Source organism: Cucumis melo, chromosome 11 (assembly GCF_025177605.1).
Source record: "Cucumis melo cultivar AY chromosome 11, USDA_Cmelo_AY_1.0, whole genome shotgun sequence".
Classification (NCBI taxonomy): domain Eukaryota; kingdom Viridiplantae; phylum Streptophyta; class Magnoliopsida; order Cucurbitales; family Cucurbitaceae; genus Cucumis; species Cucumis melo.
In genome coordinates, this window is record NC_066867.1 from 7,011,202 (window position 1) to 7,028,667 (window position 17,466).

The following is a 17,466-nucleotide window of genomic DNA, read 5'->3' on the forward strand; positions in this document are numbered from 1 at the left end:
GGAAAACATTTTAAAAGAATAACCACTCACAGTCACAATAGCAAGTTACTACCCACGAGATCCTTTATACTTTTCGACCGAGTTCAGGCTCGATTAGAATTTTCGAGAGATCTTGGAAGTTCTCTCTAATTTCTCTTTAGTAAGCTTAGGATAAAAGCAGCTTCATAAGGATCAGAATCCATTTAGGTGAAGTTTTCCATGTCGAAATGATTACTTCTGCCAACGGTGAGAATTAGTCCAATGTTAGAACGCCACATGTCTCTACCATATCCTTATTCTGGATTTGGATTGGGCGGCAAAGTCAAATCAATTACCGACTTTCTTATGTGATAATGACATCATCACTTCCTAGTGAAGTAAGCTTATATCCCAAAAAGGATTCCTACGTAGTCTTTTCGTATCGCATAGGCTATCTCTACCGCATGAAGTCTTATCCAGTAAAGTGTCACGCCCCATCCAGCTGGCCACTTCATGTGATTAGAACGAGGCATGACCGCTTATGCATTCAACGTGTACCTCTTCATGTGATAACGAGTTGAACGCCTAGTAAGCAAAATTTCTCAACCGTTCTCCATCGCAGAGTTCCAACTTTAAAACTCAGGAGATCTTCACATCTCAACACAGTGGAAAACACTAAAACAACCAACTTAGCTTAATCCTCTAGCCTTCAACACTTAAATTCAAACTACTAAGCAATAAGCATTACAGGGATAAAAACATCACACAATGGAAATATACAAGAATACAACTCTGATTTTATTACTTAGTTCAACACTTTACAAATACATTTTCTTCCACGCATACCACTTAAATAAAACCTAAGTTCTAAGCTCCGGGCCTTCCTTCCTCCATTGGGATGCTACTTTTCATGTCAAGGTGTTCAGAAGTATAAGAACCTCTTTCGTATCCTTCTCCTTGATCGCCTAGCAATCCATCTTAAAGATAAGATTCATCCCACACATAAAACTGGGATGCTACCCTCTTTGGACGTAATAACTTTAAACCATCTGAGGACGGATAACTTGATCAACTTTCTCGCGTCACAACTTATCTTATCTTTTCTTGCTTGGCCTTGAAGTCTGATTACCTGAAGAAGGAAAACTTAAACACGTAAGCCAAATAAATAACGGGTAAGGATTTTAGAAAACCTTTTTGGAAATACAAGTCAAGCACAAAAAATTTTCATTTCTCAAATGTGTCTTCTAACATCACATTTCATAAATCACATAAATCTCACATTAGCTTCTCTTATTCATTTTCACCAATACTATGAATCTTTCGCCTCACCAATCCTACTGCAATTTACACTCGCCAGTATCTTGCGATTGAGCTACTATGATGTTCACTCCATCCACAACATCTGGAAAGTTTCTCGATTCATCATTTTTCTGTTGTATCAGTCGTTCACATGACGTCATTCACATTATGTGCACACCACATAAGCATTGCTCACTTGATAGGAATAAAGTTAATGGTTTGCATGCATTCATCAAAATAACATAAAGAGATACAGAATGCGTTATGCATAACTTAGACTCAAAAGGAATCTATCAAGAAAATGTTTACAAAATATTAACATACAAATCACCTTAACAGGAGTGTTTAGCTTAAGAAAGTCACTCACGCAAGCTTCTAGTCCTTTTCTTCCCTAAACATCTCTCCTCGCCTAAAACTCTCTCAGTAGCAACTCAACTACTTACACCCTCCTAACGAGACTTCCAGAATAACAACACTTCTCTTAGGTTTTCACCCCTACTTATACTAATCCTTTGGATCGATTACTCTCTTTACCTGCCAATTTCGAATTACAACTTTACATGTGTCACTTTACCGCCTTGTCGCACAATGCAGCTAAACCAAGCCCGAAAAGTAAACCAACGGTCAACTCTCGATTTAACATTCCCTCGAAATGCAAACCTTATCATCTCAGAAATCCAAACCCTTCCTTTCCTATCTTCTTTGGAACCTAAAACTCCTTTTTTCCCAGCTTTTTCTTCCTTGTGACTTTTTTCTGACTTCTTTTTGTGTCAACTTTTCTTCCATCGCTTTCTTTCAATGCGGCTTCCTTCTCTTTAAATTTTATCCTTAGAATGATCAATCTTTTCATTTTAGAAGGATTATCATCCCACTACTTGATACTTTTCTTCTTCAACAAGACTCCATTTCTCGGATATGGACCTCACATAAAGGCAGATCACGATCAGAGCCTCACAACTCCTTCCATAAATTGCCCAAAGTAATTGACTAATCCGAGAAAGGAGCATAACAAATTTTGGTATTTCCCAATCATGTATTTACAACAATCTTTCCTTCTTCCATATCAATTCGTCTACATTCTATTATATGACCCAGAAAGTTTATCCAATGTTGCACAAAGGAGCATTTTTCTTTCTTGACATATAATTGGTTTTCCTTCAGTTTCTGAAAAAAAAAATTTGAAGGTGGCCTTTGTGTTCTTCCATTGTTGAGCTATAGACCACTATGTTGTATAAGTAGACTTCGACAAACTTGTCAAGATATTCATGAAACATCTCGTTTGTTAGTATGCAAAAAGTTGCAGGGGTGTTGGTAACAACAAAGGGCATTATAAGGAATTTAAATGTTTCGTACCTTGTGACATATGTTGTCTTGGGCTTATCTCCCTCAGCAATCCTTACTTGTTAATATCTCAATCGCAAATCTATCTTCGAGAAAATAGATCAGTGATTATGGGGAGTGGATATTGTTGTGAATCGTGAGCTTGTTCGGGCTACAATAGTCAATGCATAACTGTAAGCTTCCATCTTTCTTCTTCTAGAAGAGGAATGAGTCTCCATATGGAGCTTTTGTAGGTCTGATAAATCCTTCACTCATCCAAGTATTTCCAAAGTTTGACTAACTTTAGTGGTGCCATACGATAAGCATTATTCGTTGGTTGTTTTTCCCTAGTAGTAATTCGATCTCATGATTAACATTCTTCGTGGAGGTAGAGATTTGGGTAAACTGTCAGGCATCACATCACTATACTTCTCTAAGACAAACAAAATGTCTTTGTGACTGACTTTTCTAGATTTACCAATGACTTAAGTGGGATGGCTATGAATGCCTGTTCATTTGCAAGCGAGGCCCTTCTTCAGTTGTAGGACCGAAATCATTTTTAACCCATTAGGCTAGCAAATGTCTATCTGTACAATAGTAGAGGCAGATCTAGTGATTACTAAACCTTTGGCTAGAGGCATTAGTACCACCTTATGTTTAAGTAGAAATTCCATTCCAAGTACCATATCAAAGTCATCCATCTTTACGACCATAGAGTCTACAGGGTCGTTCCATCCTCTCAAATTTATCATCATTCGTTTCAAAACTCCGATGATAGTTAGGTCAACAAAAATTACTGCCTCATTTTTCCTATGTCTTTCTCCCAATGGAGACTTAATCATTTGGCTTCTACCTCTGTTATGAAGTTATAAGTTACACCGAAATCGACCATAGTACACTTGGTTGGTTTCTAGTTTATTCAGGTGTCAACGTACATTAGACCCCTTTCTATCAGCCCACTTGTCTCCCCTACCTTATTCTAGAGAGACGATAAAAATTTCAAGGCCCCCATTCTAGGATCATCACCTTCTTCTATCTGAGCAACTTCGCCCTTTGCTTGACTAGATTTGTCATTTGAATATGAGGTTAAAGAGGCTTGAAGGCATTAAGGCGGTTTGATTCGAACATTCTTTAGCCAAATGTGGTCCTAATCACCATGTATTTCCTATATTTGGTTGGAAAGGCTTGTGGTTCCTACTAAGACATTTGTCTCCCTCAACGGCTTTGGAAGAACCCACACGGTTATTCTTGTTTCCTCAAGATTAGAAATTTTGGTGACGTCTCACATCTTGAGAGTCGTTGAATAGAGCAAACAGTTATTCAGTCGCTGCATATGCCGATGTAAAGTCTTGGACCCTTTGTTCATATAACTTGGTTTTCATACACGGTTTCAGGCCTTCGTCAAGACAAAAAACTTTGTCTTTCTCTGAAATATTGTGTATGTCTAACATTAGCCCCGCAAACTACTTCACATACTCCCAAATGCTGTTTATGTGTTTTAATTCACAAAATTTCTGTTGAGCAAGGATTTAAACATTCTCAGCTAAGAATTATGAGCAGAGTTCTTTCTTTAAATTGTCCCAAGTGTCTATTGTGCATCCCTTTCCTGAATATCGACATATTGGGATCTCCACCATAACTTTGCATCTTCAGCTATATGCATAGTCGCCAACATCACTTTGGCTTTTATTGTGACTGTGTTTGTGGCCTTGAAGTATTGCTCGATATCAAAGATGTTCTCCAAGGCTTTTGCATATCTTGCCATACGGAAGGGCTTAGGTTCAAGGATCTTTATTCTATTAACTGAGATTGCTCCTGAAACTGAAACTTGGTTTACCATCACTTGCATCGTGAGATTCACCCTTGTATTGACATCTGCGATTTCATTTCTAACAACATGGAGGAAAGCTAAAAAATCTTCTAACATGCCATTCAACATTTCCATAACCGTCTTTTAAGAGCTATCTAACTCACCAACATGTTCTTCTATATGGGCAACAGAGCCCGCCGAACTGTCCCCACGTTCGTAGTTCACAATTCTTACAAATTTTGTCTCTAGAGTGTCAACCCTTGTCAACAACTCTTGTATGGGTAATCCCTTGAGGCGACTAAACACCTCATCAATATCGTTACGTTTCTAAAAAAATTCTTGAATACAGGTTTCCTAGAAGCGGACGAAGTTAGGAACTTCCACTAGGTAGATTTTGAAGAGCAGGTGCTCTATCTATGAATTTATGAGAGGCTAAGGTCTTCAAGATTTTAACCATCAGTAAGCCAACTAGGCTCTGATACCAATTATCATAATCAAAACCTTTCAACCATGGGATGGGCAATTGTGCAACACTTATTCTAACTCAGTCAACAAGTCAATCGTGTTAAATCCAAAAGTCGAGGGAAAACTCACTATATGATGTAGTCTCCCTTCAAATTTTTTAGAAAAAGTCAATAAAGAAAGCATTGAAGACTGTCAATTACAAAGAAAGCTTAATTTGTAAAGGGTACAACAAGTCTTGGTTAGGGATTCAACTAGTGGGTCTTCCCTATAGTACATTTTAAATTTTTTTTAGCTTTTGACAGGCTTACATATGAAAAGTGTGAAATGTCACTTAAAAGGTTAGAGACATCAAAATGCAAGCAATAAGTTAAACTAAGCACAAAACATAAAAATAAGATAAACATAAACATTACTTAAAAGGTTTCAGGATGTTTGGGCATGCGATCATAGGCAAACAACGCCCTGAACAAGCATGCTCAAGACACTAGGTGAGATACCGAAATGGTAGAAGCTTCTGCCCATTTGCACAATTGGCCAAGTATCGTAACACTGCTTTTGGGCGTCGAGCACTCCGAACTGTGTTGACACGACCTGATCCATGTGAGAAACCTTGGGGACCCCAGCACTGTGGAACATAATATATATATATATATATATATATATATATATATAGTGTCCGCCATTAGTTTGAACCCTAATCTTCCAACCTTTTCTCTGAGTTGTTTCATGTGTTTTTCATTCCTGAACAATTCCTTATCATTCAACATGTGGATGAGATGCTAAGGTACCATTTTCTAGCTTGAGTTTCTTAGATTTTCCCTTTATCACTATGAATTTATGAGAGCTTAGACTTATTTCTATTGTAATCTTTGGTTTCAATTCTAATTTTGAATGCAAATGTGTTATATATTAAACACATGAGAATGTATAACATTTGCTTTGCATTGAATCTTTGACTCGTGACAATTAGATAAGATTTGGTTAGATGCAATAGGTTAGGAACCTAGGATTGAACCTATTGAATGTCAATTAGACGCATGAAGCATTCCACCTAAGTATCTCTAATACTTGATGCTATTAGGAAATTCAACGCCCATTTGGTAACGTTTTTGTTTCCTGTTTTTTGTTTCTGTTTCTAATTTTTAAGAAACGAATGTGTTTGGTAACGTTTTTTATTTCTCGTAATCAAAATAATTAGAAACGTTTCTAAAAAATTAAGGAATTTGTGGGAACAAAAAAAAATAGTTTCTCTTGTTTCGTTTCTCTTTGATCTCATATTTTTTCTCTCTTCGTGGCTTCTCCATTTCTCTCTTCTTCCAAAAAAGTTTCATGGCTTCTCCGTATTCAATCTCTTACCCATCCCATCTTTAAGCACTTGATGACGAATCCATCATCTCCGGTGATCGCAAATAGTGGCTCTTCTTAAAGGCATAACGGGTATTTCCATTTTAAAAAAACAATTCTATCTCTAAAAAAACACATAGAATAGCCCATTAAACTCTTGCAAAAACATCTTTGGTATCAAATTTGTTTGATTTCTGAAAGCTTGATCGTCTTCAACATTTTTCTGAGAAGATCAACCATGGATTCAACTTACATGAACTTGGATTTTGTTCTAACACGAATCACAGTAATAAATTCATTGTTATCGATTCACAGAGCAAGAAGGACGACTCTAGCGAGCCCGTTTTTGTAATCTCGAAAAGTGGAAGGGTAAATCTTCTTCTTAATCTGCATTCATACAATTTCCATTTCTTGATTAGAATTCCTTTCTTTCTTTATTTCATTCTTTTTTTATAAATTTTGTTTTCTTTATTGTAACTGAATGCTATCTGGAAATGAAAATTGGAACTGTGTAAGTATTCACAACTATTTGAAATAATGGTGAATGTATTTTACTTTGATTTTAAAATCCATTTTTAACTTGTGTAGAATTGAATCAGTATTTTCAATCCTAATTATTCATATTATTGATTCATTGTCATTCTATTCAATTATATGAGACTAGAATTTTTCTAAATCTCCACTCCATGATTGTTATTGTTTTGATTTTAAATCTTTGTTGTGTGTGTTGACCTTTTATTTTCTTCATACACTGATCACATAGTCAATCTTTGAAAGGGACAAGCTAATTAGCAATGCACGATCTGAACTATTTTCTTCATAGATGGCTTAGCTATGTTTTCAATAGTTCATTATTGTCATGAACTATTAACATGCAATTCTAGTACCTTTGGAAGGGCTATTGTGATGCCAAATCTGAAGCCACCCATCACTACACAGCTGGCTGTTGTGGTGTATCGGGACTCTATCCTGAAAGTGCGACTATCCAATCGCAACTTTGTTTCTCTTGTGAACCTTTATTTGATAGATACAATGAGCCCAAGCAAGATCAAACTTTGTTATGTTATGTTCTAACTAGTGTTAAAATGTGGTGTAGAGATGGTTTGAACATAATTGGAGATGATCATGGTTGCATTAAAGTCTATCTTTGTTGCCAAATTTCAATTTGTATCAGAAAAAATTTGGTGTGATGAAGTTTATATCAGAAAAAAGTTGGCGTACTTGATGAAGTTTTATTTCTTCCTTTGAAATAATAATTAATGAAGTTTAGGGTTCTCGTAAGAAGCTGCAATTGTGGGATTTACCCAACAGCAAGGCTTCTTCTGAAAGTGCTATAGGTGAAATTTTTGTTGACCTTTATGGTAAAGTAAATTAGGATCATATGGGTGTATCCATCTATTATATGATTGAGAAAAGTAATAAAAATGTGCATGTTGTAAAATATATATTGATAGCATGTTGCACAATTCACAACTATATGTTTAATGTAAGACATTATTAAGAAAACAAAAATAAGCTGAAATTGGAAACAAGAAGTAGTTATCAAACACGTTGTTTGTTTTTGCTTCTTTTTATCAAGAAACAAGTAACAGAAACAGTTATCAAACACATTCTTGTTCTCGTTTCTTGTTCTAAACAAAAGAAGAAATAAAGAACAAGAAATAGGAAATGGGAAATAGGAATCAGGGAATGAGAACGTTAACGAGCCCTCAATATCGCATGCTAAATTAATTAGAATCTTGGGACCATTTAACTGGCTTTTTCAATTAAATTGGCTGGGTGAAGATTGCATATAGATAGGTAATGATAGCTTGATAAATGATTTCTTTGGATAAGGGAGAAATCATATTACCCAAGCTAGATTCTTTAACATAGAATAATTAAAAATTTATTTTTTGTTTCTTGCAAATTACTTTCTTGCCAACAATTTTTACTAATCCCCTTGTTTATGTGTTTGAAATTTAGTTTGATTAAGAATTAGTGTGCTTCTTATGATCGATCTGAACTTGCCACTAAAACTAGTGCTTGGTGAGTGAATTCGGTAAATTATTTGGCATGGGTTTATGCGACGTAGTCCATCTATTAGAGATGTATTGTTTGGGTTTTTAGTACACACCAAATTCAGAACATTATTACAATTCTTTATTGTTTCCCTTCCGGTATTACAAAATATCCCAGTTTATTATGATGATTTTTTCTACGATTTGGATAACTATAATAAAATGTGTTTTTTCAACTCTTTAAGAGTTTAAAAAAAAAATTAGATATCAATCAAATAACCATATTTTATTCTCTAGGTATAAAACAAATTTACTCATACGTCTAATTCACAATTTCATTTTTCTATATCTTATCGATTTCTTACTATTCATTTGCTCCTATATACCCTCATGATCTCTAAGTCCCATACCTACAGAATCCTCCTCTATAAAGATTGATGGAAGAAGAAGATAAATTATTGGTTTTGAAATTGCAAAAAACGAAGAACATAAACTAAATAACAAAAATGAAGAAAAATTATTGGAAATGACTTATTGGGCTTGGCCCAAATAGCAAAAGCTATTAATCTTTGTCCCACATTGATAAATCTTAAAGTGGGATGAGGACATATAAACTTCTATTTGATCGACCTTATCTTCTAACAAAAATAGCTTATCAAATCTGATTGGTGATTATGTAGGAACACAAATAGTCTAATGATCCTGAATTCCAATTATCTAACATCCATAATAATTTAATCATAAGTTATTCAAGATAATTAAGTAACAAAATTTACCATAAATTTTTAGGGTGTTACACAAACAAATTAGAAATGAGAGAAATTAAGAATTATTAGAAATATTTAACTTGATTTGGATTGGTTATTGCAAAAAGTTGAATGTTTGAGAAAATGGAAAAACGTAGGAGGGAGAGAATATTTACGAGAGGGTTGTTTTAGAATAAAAAATAAATAAAATATCTAAAAAACATGCAATTTTAGCAATTTGAATATTTTTTTGTCATTGTTCACACAAGATTTTCAAAGAAATTTAATTCGTGGAGTTGAACTTGTGTTGATGTTGTATTTACGTTGATTTGATGTTATGTGGTTCGATCTCTAGAATTTGTTCCTGTGATTCTCTCTCGGATGGATGCTTATGCTTGATTAGAAGAAGTGGATCGACACGTGATGTTCTTGAAGTTGGAGTCTTGGAAGAAAAACTTATATCTTGAAGGGAGCTTCAATCTTCGAGGACAGTCGACTTCAGGAGTTGGAAGTCTTCTACCTTTTGTGAGAACTCTCTTTAGACCTTTGTAGTAAAAAATTTCCAACTCTTACGAATACAGATAACTCCTCTATCTGTAGAGTTCTTTGGGCCTTTATGGACATGGACCTAGTTGGTGCATAGACTAGACCCATGGACTGAATTATATGGGTTTGGGTCATATTTAACCTTTGAGCTAAATTAAGTTTATTTTTTTTTGCTCAATTAAATTTTAGCGCATGTAAATAATATTTATTTGAACCAAAATAATTAATTTGATCCAATTGTCCTAATAATGTGACATCATTAGAATTGGTTAATTTGTCTTTAACTTTAATTTGGGACACATGTCAATTTTTAGTTAATATCAAATGCAATTATTTTAGCAAATGACGTGACAATTTGTGATCGATTCCAAAATTTCTTATTCAACAATCATATCTGGTATATTTAAAAAATGATGACATAGATGCTAAGGTATAGTTTAAATTAGCTATTCGATGCAATTTCCCTAGCTCAGTTAAATGGGACAAAAGGAAAAATTAAAAAGTTTCTCTATATCCCCTTTAACCCCCTTAATATAGTTATATGATCTATAGCTTTATCCATATTTTGACCAACTTAACCCAACCTGAATTTCTAATATTATAAAAATATATATTGTAACTTATAAATATTACAATTCAAACATATTGAATTTTTTTATAATTTGTAATAGATATGTTGAATTTTGATATTTAATCTTTGAGTTGTATGAAATTTTAGTTATAAAAATGAGTTGCACACAAGTTTAAGTATTTTAAGTTAATAAATAATATACTTACAAAAAGGAAAAGAAAATAAATGTAACGATCCACTCTTTATACTAAGCTAAGGTCATTATCTTTAAGATAAATTATAATTTTGACAATTTCTTGAAAAGAGGAAAAATAAATTTTCATTAAAAGTACCACAAAAACATGTTGTCCAGCTGGTTTTACAAATTTTAAAGATAATAAAAATAAATAGGCAAAAATGTATAAGCCCAAAATATTGAAAACGAAACAATGGAAAACAGAAGCAAACTGAGTTCCCTTATGGCATATCACGAACCCTTCCTATCTCTTGCCAACTTTTCAGATCCTCTACCTTTGCCTGAAATATTAAACATAGAAAAAAAGTGAATATATAAATATACCCAGTAAGGGACCAACTACTGGTTGTGCTGGTGATCTATTAACTTCCTGTTAGAAACTTAATAATAGTGTCTTGTGTTCAATGGAGCACACCTGGGCTAGTGACATCGTACAAACACCTTTTATTATGCGAGTGACCCGTCGGAACATCCTTTATCGTGCGAGTGATCATAGGTACACACTCCATAAACGTGTCTGTAATACGTAGGTACACCCCTTATCAAGCAAGTGGTCTCGTTGGAACACTCTTAGTCATGCGAGTGACCCCGTATACACAGTAAAATTGTCCATTAACCATGTATGTGATCCATAAGTACACCCTTAAATCGTGCGCATGACCCCATAAATAGATCATAATACAGATGTAGTAAAAAGCTCAACAGACAAAGTTAACAGACACACCACAGTCCAAAAGCATGTAATATCATCATAAACATCATAAACATGATATGAATATTAATCATAATGTTCTTAAGCACGTGATTAATATATTATGTATCATAAACATTATAAACATATCAGCCATCATCATCAACATCAACACATCATGCATCTTAGCTACATCAATGCATGATGAAAAATACATGTAAGCTCTTAATTTTTAAGTTTGAGGGTTCAGTTGTAGAATCTCTTACCTTGAGATTAACTAAAACAATTTTTTTTGCTGACAGTCAATTCTCAATTAAAACAGATCTTAAATAGTAAGGAAAATCAATAACTTAATTTATAAAATTTACCAATGACTAGCATCTAAAATTTTTCAATTTAACTTATCTAAATTTAAGGTTGAAATCAATTCAACTGCAAAAAGTCCAATATTAAATATTTTAAAAAATTAGCCAATTGAATAACCTTTAAAGAAACCCAAATTAGATACAAAATTAAATTAACAGTTTTTGCCAACAAATTATTAATTTAATTACTTTAACTTACCAAACTTACCCAAATAGAGGTTGAAAAATTCATCACTTAAATCTTCAAACTTCAAATGGACCAATCATAACTAAAATTGGTGAGGCGGCAAGGCAGTGGCAGGGGTCATCTTAGCGAAGAAGATAAAGAACTTTTTTATTTTTCCTTTTCTTTTCAATTTAAAATTATTCTCTCTTCTAATTAAATATATAATATTTTCTCGTCTAATCAAATCAATCATCTCTTATTTTCCAAACAATTATAATTATATTCTGTCATATAATTAACTTTATTTTTCCATATTAATTATATATACAAAACCAAATAATTAATATCATATTTCATCAAAAATCCAAATTATTATATATATACTCAATTAAATCCAATTTCATCAAAACAAACTTTTCCATATCCCAAATTAACTTAAATCCTCAATTCTTTTAATCAACCAAAATTTTTTTCCATTAATTCAGTTAATTTAAACTATCATAAATTTCAATATGAATTATCTTAACTCAACAATTAAATTTTAGTTCCAATCCTTAATATAACACCCAAATAATTTAATATAATTAATAAAAACTTCTTAAAGGTTTGGATGTTACATTCTTTTTCTCAATAATTATATTCCAATATATAATTATCAACTTTTCTTTTAAATAAATCTAATTCCTTCTCTTTTCTTATTTATCCAATCATATCAACATCCCCCCACAATCAATATTTATCTTCAAATAATTATTTATCTTCTATAATAATCAATCTTTATTCTTTTTTCAAAATAATTAATTAAATATGCATCCAACAAGTATTAATTAATTCCAAATTTCCACAAAATTAAATAATTCTCATTAAATGAATTTAAAATAACGCTTAATAAATTTAATCTAATTAAATTGAAGATAATTAACTCCAAGATTATCTTAATTTTCCTGAATTTTGAGGATGAAGTTGGTTTGGGTTGAATATCTTATTTGGGTTGTCAATTTGACCAACCCGAAAATCTCCTTAACCCACTCATTTACACCCCTAACCCATACTTCATTTGGTAGTTACACAATTTCTAATAAGAAAAAGAAAAGTGTAAAACTTGGGTCCTTGCTTATGTCACCCAGCACCTACATCCCTTCTACGTGGACTATTTTTATGATGCACATGTCTTTTTAATTTTTTTTTTAATTTTAAAATTTTGATCTTTTTCTTCTTCCTCTGTCCATCTATTTGACATTTTCTATTTCTTCCCCCTCGATTTTAGGAATTCACATGTTTCATCTCTGTTTAGGATTTTGATAATATTTAATGTTCAAGCTATGGGTGTAATCGGGTTGGGTTGGGTTGAGAGACATTCTCAACACAACCTATTTTCGAGTTATTTGGGTTGACAACCCGAATAACCCAAATTAAGTTTCCAACCCAACCCAACACGTAAAATATGAGTTGGATTGGGTTGTTAGGTTGTCGAAACTCGGAAGCTAAGGAGACGGACGAAGAAGATGACTGTTGAATGGTCATTGGAAGCTGAAGAGAAGACTAAGGAGGGAAATGAACGACGAGGAGAGGGAGGATACTGAGATCTAACAATGGTAAGAAAGAGGGAGGAGATGGCGAACAGTCAAATGAGATCTGAATATGAGATTTCAGATCTAACGGGCGACGAAGAGGAGGTTGAGATTTGATGAGATGCAACGCGAGGGACGACGACTAAGAATGGAGAAGAGGGAGGAGATGAGAAGAGAAGAGTCAAAAAAGATGGGACTGACAGCTGAGAAGTGAGGAAAGAGGGAGGAGGCCTATTTTTTTTTAAGTTATATATATATATAGATATATTATATTTTGTATATATATTATTATAATTGGGGTTGAGTTGGGTTAAACCGAATTTTTCAACCCTCTAACCCGAGACCCAACCCAACCCAAAAAAAATATATTTTTTCAACCTAATCCAACTCACATTTTAACCCAACCCATATAATATGGGTTGGGTAGTCTGGTTGGGTTACCAGTTATTCTTACACCCTTAGTTCGAGCTTCTAAAGGTATTTTGGTCATTCGAGAATACCATTTATTTTAAAATTTACAAAATAAAAACCAACAATTTTGGTGATGATCTAGATTGAGATGATCTAGAAATTATGTTGGAACAATTTTCTAAAATTTGAGAAGATCCTCGATGTCAGAGTTCAACCGAAAAAAATAAATCACCATTTTTTAGGGAAACTTTACTAAATATAACAAACTAGTGAAATATTTACGGCCCGTGTAATAAAGCCCATAAAGTTAGCCAATTTTTTAAATATTCCAGGTTTGTCCTTCCATCTTTTTTTCCTCCCTTCGATTTTTTTATCGTCTTCCTCTCTACTCTTCTTTTTTATCTTCCAAAACTAAGGGTGCGTTTGGGGGAAGGGTTGATTTAAAGAAGGGTTAGTGTTATGATAAAACTAGTGTTATGTTAAACCTAGTTTTATCATAACCCTTGTTTGGGGGAAGGGTTAGGTGGGAAGAGTTAATGAGGATTTTATGATAAAATTTGTTTGGGGGAAGGGTTAGGTGGGAAGGATTAATGGGGATTTTATGATAAGACGTGTTTGGGACAAGGGTTAGGTGGGTAGTTTTATGAGGATTTTATGATAAGATGTGTTTGGGGGAAGGGTTAGCTGGGTAGGTTTATATGGAATTTATGATAAAATTTATTTGGGAAAAATGTTATATGGGTTGGGTTAATAATTTTTTTTATGTAGTATTATATTTTTAAAATTAGATTGTAAATATGATAAAAAAAATTATTGCATACTTTTTTACAAAAGCGTCGAACCCATCTTATTGCAAATAATTTATTGTATGTGTAGTGTTATTAAATTAGTACAAACAGTTGTCCAATTTCAAATTAATTTCTGATCATATTGTGAAAAATTTATTAAAATTCATTTTTTATAAAGACAAATTAATTATTTCGTATTTGTAATCGGCGATAGCGATGTCCCCCTATTTTGAACATATATAATTAGCCGTTATAGCGCTTTGGTGAAATTGTGACTATTTTCCTTAATTTTAAATAAACATTATGAAGGAAAAAAATAGTTGTTTACAATAGCAAATGCATAAACAGTCAACATCATACAGAAAAAAAGGTAAGCAAATAAGAAGCAACCTAGGTCGGTACAAACATAAACTATCTCGTGATGTCTCGTAGGAGGACTCTATAAAATCCCTCCCTCTCATCCTCGGGCATGAATACGAAAACCCCGAAGGTCGTCCATACGAGACAGAAGATGCCTTTGCAATAGCGCCCTATCCAAACTCGTTAGTTCTGGTATTTCATGCAATATGCGGAAGAATTTCGTGCGCACATGGTTGTCATTTGCAAGGGCGCGTGCAGGCCACTCCGCAATCATCTTGAGTTGCTCGTTTGTTTGGTCGAGCGCCAGATGTATGCCTTCAACATCCAAGTCTCGCTGAATTCCCCTCTTCCTCTTGGATCTACTCGATCCGGTCCTACCCTCTGTAGCGCGAGAAGGTCGGGATGCACGTACATCGTCTTGCGAGAGGTCAATCCTCTGGCTGTACACGGGCGGAAACTTCTCGTTTCCATCCCTATATCAAATATGTCATACCCGTCAGGCTCGTTCGATCCCACGTCGACGAATGTCCCAGCGAATCGACCTGTCGCCCTATCACGACCAAACACATATGTAAGTTCGTCGTAATACGGGAACGGTTTGTTCAAGAGTCCTTTCGCTGCATGATGCAACTGCAGGGAAAAAAGATCACGTATGAGTACTGATTGAAAAATTGTTAAGTAAATATACATAGTGAACATTGTGTGACGTTTATATTATTTTCCTTACCCTAACCCAATTATCAAATAATTCTTTCTCCACAATGATACATTTCTCTTCATCGTTCCACCCAAAGCCACTGCACGTTGGCCCCCGCATTTCGGCGATGACCTGGAATGTCCGCTTTAGTGTCTTAATTCTACAATCAATTATAGTCGTTGCTCGGACCTGACATCCAGGTAGTTTCTCCGCCATCATGCGTACCAACTGGACGAGGTAACCTGGGCGGAACGTACCATTATCCGATTTTCATCCCCCCATTGACACCAACTCCATTAAACACTTCACAAGAGTGCCCTCCTCCTCCTTCGTCTAGACATGTCTTGGGGCACCATTTGAGGTTGGCATACTGAGAATGATAAATTACAAAAATTACATGGAGTACGTTAGTAATTTCACAATTTCACATTTAACAGTTAAAAATAAAAGGCACGCGTACATTTCATATGCAACACCCGAAATTACTTTTATAGTACATTTTACAGGTGATAGAAATTCGACATTACAATCGATGACTTCTAATGTAAAATTGTCTTATCTAAGCGTTACGCAACTGCTAATTAGTGAACATCGATTCGGCTAGTTCATCGCGCCATTGAGACCACTCGTTTGTCGTCTTAATGTAGTGAATGTCTTCTGAAGCAGTGGTCGTCGCGTACATGGACTGACCCTCGTCCACGTCGTCAACGTCGTTGCAGTATGTCATTTCCCTGTTGATCAAATTGTAAAGCAAGGCACATGCTAGTATGATGCGACATTAGACTTGCATGGGATAGTATGACTTCCTACGAAGAATGGCCCAACGACCCTTAAGAACACCGAACGCGCGCTCAATGACATTCCTTGCCGAGGAGTGCTTCATGTTGAAGTACTTTTTTGGATTTGTTGGCGCATTTGCAGCACCACGCCACTCTTGCAAATGGTGCGCATTTGCAGCACCACGCCACTCCTGTTATTAAATCATTCGTTTAAGCGCTTTCAATACGTAAGTAGGAAGCGGCGTTGTTTTGGAAAAAAATAAGATATACCCTTTAGCACTTGTAGTCCATTTTCTCGTGAAAGGGTATCACGTAGAATCCACGAGTCTGCTACGGATTCTTCCCAACCGGCGAGGATATAAACGAGATCCCCTTTCGTGTCGCACACCCCCAGAACGTTTGGGGCAATTTTCCCCTTACATGTTCTAAATGTAGGCCGATCTCCTGCAGGGACGTTGACCTTTATGTACGTCCCGTCTAATGCGCCAAGGCAATTCTGCAGGTTCAAATAAACATGTTGAAATAAGTGCAACGTACGTAAAGGTCAAATACAGTGAACTTCTATCATGGCCACCTCGAAACACTTCCAACGTTGATCATTGCAGTTGTTTGTTATCGGAGCAAGTCTCTTTATCAACTCCTCGTATAGTCGAACCACATCGAACAATACGATGTTAAAATGTCGAGATACTGTCTCACCGGACCGTACAAATTCCCGTTGGATGACACGGTTCTTCACGTCATGAGCAAGGACGTGCAAGAACATTGCAACCATTTCCTCCACATCGACAATCTCTGTCGACGAAAGACCAGATACAGTTCTAAGTAAGTGGCATAGAATTGTGAATGTTCGCCTGTCCATTCGCGTGCTTTTGCGGCACACAAGATCAGACTCGTGTATCATCCGAAAGTACGCAAGCTGCCTAATTCTATGCCTTGTATCGTACGGTGTTTGTGGGAGACGCTTATTGTCGTTCATTAGTGCTTCCAACATTAGGAGCATCTGACGTTGGGCCATTGTGAACGCAGTTAGGGCTCCAAGAAGGGTTTGTTGATCCATTTGAAATTACCTAAAATGTCTTAAAAAATAATTTAACAACGTGGTTATTAGAATGACCATATACTTAGTACAAAAATCAATATTAAGCATAAAGTTATTATAGGAAAACTACGTAGAACTATTTTTTTCTAAAAAAAAGTTTAGAACGATGCCCACTTGTTTTACATGTCAAGTTTGAAAAAAAATTATTTTTCTTCTAAAAAATGTTTATTTTTCGTGAAAAATTAGGGAAATTAATACTTTAAAAAATGAAATAAATTTTTTATAATTTTTTTTAACATAAG

General features: G+C 34.7%; 1 protein-coding gene across 1 annotated transcript; it reads right to left on the reverse strand.

Annotated features, from left to right (window-relative positions):
* Window positions 1-15,602: 15,602 nt before the first annotated feature.
* On the reverse strand, window positions 15,603-17,140 carry LOC127143858 (uncharacterized). The gene is made up of 3 exons (XM_051079120.1): window positions 16,697-17,140; window positions 16,403-16,618; window positions 15,603-15,713 (listed from the first exon to the last, which is right to left on the reverse strand). The coding sequence occupies exons 1-3, from the start codon at window positions 17,138-17,140 to the stop codon at window positions 15,603-15,605; spliced, it is 771 nt and encodes a 256-aa protein (XP_050935077.1).
* Window positions 17,141-17,466: the final 326 nt, after the last annotated feature.

Excerpts from the sequence above, each read along its gene's own strand:
- LOC127143858 (XM_051079120.1), bottom strand. The coding sequence starts at position 17,140 with ATGGCCCAACGTCAGATGCTCCTAATGTTGGAAGCACTAATGAACGAC. Across the intron at positions 16,619-16,696 it reads AACGTTGGAAGTGTTTCGAG|AATTGCCTTGGCGCATTAGA; the intron begins GTGGCCATGATA and ends TTGAACCTGCAG. Across the intron at positions 15,714-16,402 it reads CACGAGAAAATGGACTACAA|TATGCCAACCTCAAATGGTG; the intron begins GTGCTAAAGGGT and ends TATCATTCTCAG.